We start from the raw sequence: 5,122 nt of genomic DNA on the forward strand, positions 1-5,122 counted from the left end.
CTAGACTTATAAAATCCACATGAGGCGGTTAAGCCATGTCACAAACCTGAGTGCTACGTTGCACAACACAAGGAGACCCAGGGCACACACCTTGCAACACACGGTGTGGGTTGGGGTTACAACCCCAATCTACACCAGGATGGGCAGACTTGGTGCAATTCGGGGTTATAACCCCACCTTGCACCAAAAAGGGAGAACTTGGTGTAAGTCAAGGTTGTAACTTCGACTTGTACCAAAATGAGAGGACTTGGTTTAGGTTAGGGTTACAACCCTGCTCTGGACCAAAAACAGGAAGACTTGGTGTATGTCAAGGTTACAACCCCGCCTTGCACCAAAAACAGGATTTCTAAGGCTTTAGGTGTAGGTTGGGGTTATAACCCCGACTTGCACCTGACATGTAAGGCTTGGCTATAAGGTGGTGTAAATTGAAGTTACAAACCCGATTTGCACCAGACTAATAATTTTGAAGGGGAAGTGTAATTCAGGTTTGTAACCCTGATTTACACCAAAACACAAAACTAACTTAAAAGACCCAGAAAAGGACTAGAACCTCTAAATCAAGCATCGAGGGTCCTAAATCATGCATGAGACCTCGAAAAGTGTTCTTAGAGCACATGGACTACAAATTGGAAAAAAATTGTAGGGGTTGTCATGTTTTTATGACTTAGCCAAAAATGAGGACAACATACTCCATCAAAGTCTAGTTTTTACCCATCCTAGATTGGGTGGCATTGATATTGTCATAACGTGTAGAGAAGTTGAATTAACTCTGAAAACCCCATTAAGGAGGGGATATAATTATATTATTATTCTTTACATTTTAAAATACCAACTAAAAAGTTAAATTTATATTTTATATATGTTCTAACCCATAAAGTAAATAATTATAAATCTTAATCAAAATTATAATATTTTTAAAATTATAAAAATTAATAATAATTATGATTGAAATTATATTTTAATTATAATATAACATTAGGATTAAAATTAATCATATTGATTATAATATTCTTACATAATAAACATTTACTTAAATTTTAAAATAATTATAAAATAGGAAAAATATTAATGAAGACTAGAGTTATATTATAATTGATTGACCCTAACCCTAATTCTATCTCAAATACTTGTAGTTGTTTTATAATTATTTTAACTTTTTAAATAATAATTAATAGGTTAGAATAAATTTTATTTATGTTGTAACCCTAAAATTATATAATTATAAAATTAAAATAGTCTATATAATTCTAGCTCTAATTTTAACTTTGAATAATTTGTATTTTAGTTTGATTTTAACTCTTAAGTGTAAAAATATCTTACAAAGTAAATATATTCTAGTTTAAATATAAGGTATTAAATTACTAAGATGGTTAGTATTATCATATAATAATTAAATATAATGATGTAATTAGTAATAAAATGTTATAATTCATTCTAATAATTTAGATAATTTACATCATCATAAATACAATATGAACATAACAACAAATTTAGATAATTCTAATAGTTTAGATAATTTAGATAATTTAAACATAACAACAAATTTAGATAATTTACATCATCATAAATACAATATGAACTCATTGACAATGCCTAAAGAGACATAAGAAATGAGAACTTAAGAAGTGTTGGAGAGAGAAAATGACACTACATCATAGATTGAATACTTATATTGAAATCTATATTAAATGCAAAATAACAAGAAAGTAAACAAAGTTTGGATTGAATGTCTTAGATCAAACACATTTAATATAAATATAAACATAATAATTAAATAATTTATATTGACATCCATATAAATATAAAAACAACATGAAAGTAAACACTTTAATAACTTTTTTAAAATAAAGATAAAAATAACAACAAATAATTTTTTCTTATAAAAAAATCCAATGTAAAGCGAATTTATTCCTTCCCAAGAAAGTATAGCGACAGTTTATTCCCTTACAAAAAAAAGTATAGCGAAAGTTGAAGATAAACACAAGCAGAATGTGGTTGACAATAAAAAGGTGTTCCTTGACAAGTAAGAATGTCTAGAGAGTGTGATTAAAGGAGATAAGGATGATGGAGTTCTCCAAGAGATCACGTTGTGGAGGACAAGATCTGATCCATTCAAGGAGATAAGGATTTAGGTACGGTAAAACGTTATTTTGGCTTTTAAATTCACGTGGCCCCACGCGTACTGGCTTGCCCTTCGACAGCGACGTGGCCCTCACCGTCCACCACTCCCAATTCTATCTTCCCAAGGTGGGACCCACAAATTATTTAATATGATAATTAAAAGCGCCTAGACCTACACCCCTCATGACGTGGCAAGCAAAAGACGGTTAGCATATGCAATCATTATTCATCTCTTTTCATGACGTACACGACACGTGGACCACGGCGAGCTCGAATTACAGTCACCATCGAGGTGACCTTTTTGGTCTGCTGCAAAAGACCCACACGCCTAAAGAAGACGACTGGGAGGGGAATATTAGCTATATATCTTAGCCAAGATTTTTGTTGCAGATGGGGAGTCTTGAAGATTGTTTTGTGCCTGCTATTTCCATGGATGACAAAGCTTCCACCTTGTTTTCTTTGACAGATAGTATGGCTATGGATAGCACTAGCACCAGTTCCTGTTCAAGCAATGATCTTCCAGATGCTCATGCTGGTCCTCTCTACCACATGGGCTCTCTCATAGCAGGCCTGCCCTGCAGGTAATTGATTTTTCCATTATTTCATTGTACTATTAGGGTAAAGATCTAGTAGTCGTGCATCTTAATTTCGATCTTACTGTATTATCATTCATTAGAGCAAAGAATCTAGTATTCATGCATCCTAATTTCGCACATCTCAAAATCTTATATATGAACATCTAATGAAAATTAGTTTACTTCTTAAATCTAAGATTTCAAATCTTTGTCACCAATTTTGATGTCCCAAATCTGCATAATCGAAAAAGATTAAATAGTTTCATCTTGATGTTTTATGCATGATCATATAGATTGAATATATTAATCTTGGATTTCCTGTTTTTTCCTTCTTGTTATTGATTTTGGGTTTGAAATATGTGGGATTTTCAGGAGAGGGCTGTCAAATTTCTATGGTGGCAAATCCCAGTCATTCTCCAGTCTGGAGGATGTGAAATGTGTGGAACATCTGGCCAAGCCGGAGAATTCCTATTACAGGAGGAAGAAACTTAAAGGATGCCATGAATGTGGATTGAAGCATAGTAAGTCATATGAACCCAGAATTTCTTCAGCTTCAATGATTTCCAAGAGACCTCAGAAGGGCTCTACAATGATGAAGAAGGCCGCAAGCTTTTTCTTGAGTTCTGGATTACCTGTGTCGCCTGCTAATACAAGATAGATCATCTGATATCGTGGGCATTCTACCCTATTTTAAAATTCTTGAAATTGTATAAAGCAATACATACACTTATCCAGTTAAGAAAGTATTGATGGTTTAATTGAACAAAACACATTCTATTTAAAAAGTGAAAAAAAAGCCATTTAGTCCAGGCTGAAATGGAGCTCCTTTTGCCTGTATAGATTTGTTATATATGTAAATCACGTGGATTTCAATTAATGAAACTTTGACAGAGGGTTTTTGGATTAAGCGTGTTTTTTTAAAACTTTTTGAGCAGTGTGAATTTGATTTCTTAACAATTCATATTCCTGCACTGAGAGCAATGACATCTGCAGAAGATTCGGGTTTGAGAGCTTTTTGTGTAGCTTACTATGTTAACAGTAGTAATTCAGTAAACGATTTAGTCAGTTTCTCATCTATCATCTGCTGAATTTTCTGATAATGGAATAGAATTTCTAACCGTTTACCTAAGAGCGAGGGTTGTGCTAAGTAAAATTGAGTACTGAACATGCAGTAGCAAGGTGTTAAATAAGTATTGGGTGGTGGTCAGTATTTGTTTTTAGATATTGTACATGAAGTAGCAAGCTTAATACTTAATTAAGTATTGGGTGGTGTGCAGATGAAGGCTGTAGTTATTATGGTTTAAAAAATGTCTTGTTGTATGCAGATGATTTTCGTGTTATATTATAGTGGTGGTCAATATCTATAGTGCTTTTGCCAAGCCCCGCAATCATTTTGTGTCTATTTTCCACCTTTCGTGTCCACATAACATGAAAGTTATTGAGTACGATAGCATGGTTTTGGGGCTAGATTAGGCATGTGTAGCAAGGTTAAATAAGTATTGAGTAGTGGTCACTGTCGATTTTTTTTTGGTTTTTTTAATATATTGTAAGTATTGGATTTGATTTGCAATAGCAAAGTCTAACATAGATGGACTTTGAATTTGATAGTGGTATGACTTTGTCTAGGTATTATTATCATTAAGGGCATCCAAAATTTGTTTGATTGTGTTGTTCAAAATTGGTGTAAGTACAATATGAGTGAATCAAATTACAATGTAGCTTATTTAACTATACCCTTGTTAGAGACATCTATCTAGTTACTCCTAGTCGCAAAAGTAGAATGCCACAAATTGTGGTTGTGTTATTTGTATGGTCTAATTGTGTGTTGAGTTGATGGTTGTTATGGTTTCCTTGATTTAATTCACAAAGATGAGAGACTAAATTGAGTAGTAAATTCAAATTGGTGTTTAATGTCCCTTTATAATCTCTAAGGGTGGGGTCCCATGGGAGGGGCTTGTGCTCTATTTTTATGGAAAAAGCAGTCTCATGGAAAAAAAAAATAAAAAAAAAAATTTGGGCTACAGGATCATTTGGAATCTTCCCTTAAAAAATAGAACCTCCTACTTTTTAGATTTTCATTTTTGAGTGGGTGAAAATGGGGTGGGGCTAGAATTAGCCCCTATAGCTTAGGGATAATTTAAGCCACTTGTCAATTATAATTTGTTTCCCACCAATTTTTTTTTAATGAATCCCGCCAACAAAAAAATTAGAAGGAAATCAGAATTTATGTTTAAATTTTTAGTTGAATTACATTCATGGGACCACCAACTTCCTTCAATTTAGGAGCTTAAATTTTTAAGCAGAAGTGCACTACAAATTTCATGGGACCACCCGCTTTAAAAAATTCAATTTCATGGGACCACCCGCTTTAAAAAATTCCTAAAAAGTCTCTCCAGCACCCGCTCTATTTTTTAGGAAGCCCCCCT

General features: G+C 33.2%; 1 protein-coding gene across 1 annotated transcript; it reads left to right on the forward strand.

The window, feature by feature from the left end:
- The first annotated feature begins 2,485 nt into the window (after positions 1-2,485).
- On the forward strand, positions 2,486-3,603 carry LOC131034470 (protein OXIDATIVE STRESS 3 LIKE 2). Its single transcript, XM_057965976.2, has 2 exons — positions 2,486-2,702; positions 3,069-3,603. The coding sequence occupies exons 1-2, from the start codon at positions 2,512-2,514 to the stop codon at positions 3,352-3,354; spliced, it is 477 nt and encodes a 158-aa protein (XP_057821959.2). The 5' UTR covers positions 2,486-2,511; the 3' UTR covers positions 3,355-3,603.
- The last annotated feature ends 1,519 nt before the right edge of the window (positions 3,604-5,122 follow it).

Source organism: Cryptomeria japonica, chromosome 9, assembly GCF_030272615.1.
Source record: "Cryptomeria japonica chromosome 9, Sugi_1.0, whole genome shotgun sequence".
NCBI lineage: Eukaryota > Viridiplantae > Streptophyta > Pinopsida > Cupressales > Cupressaceae > Cryptomeria > Cryptomeria japonica.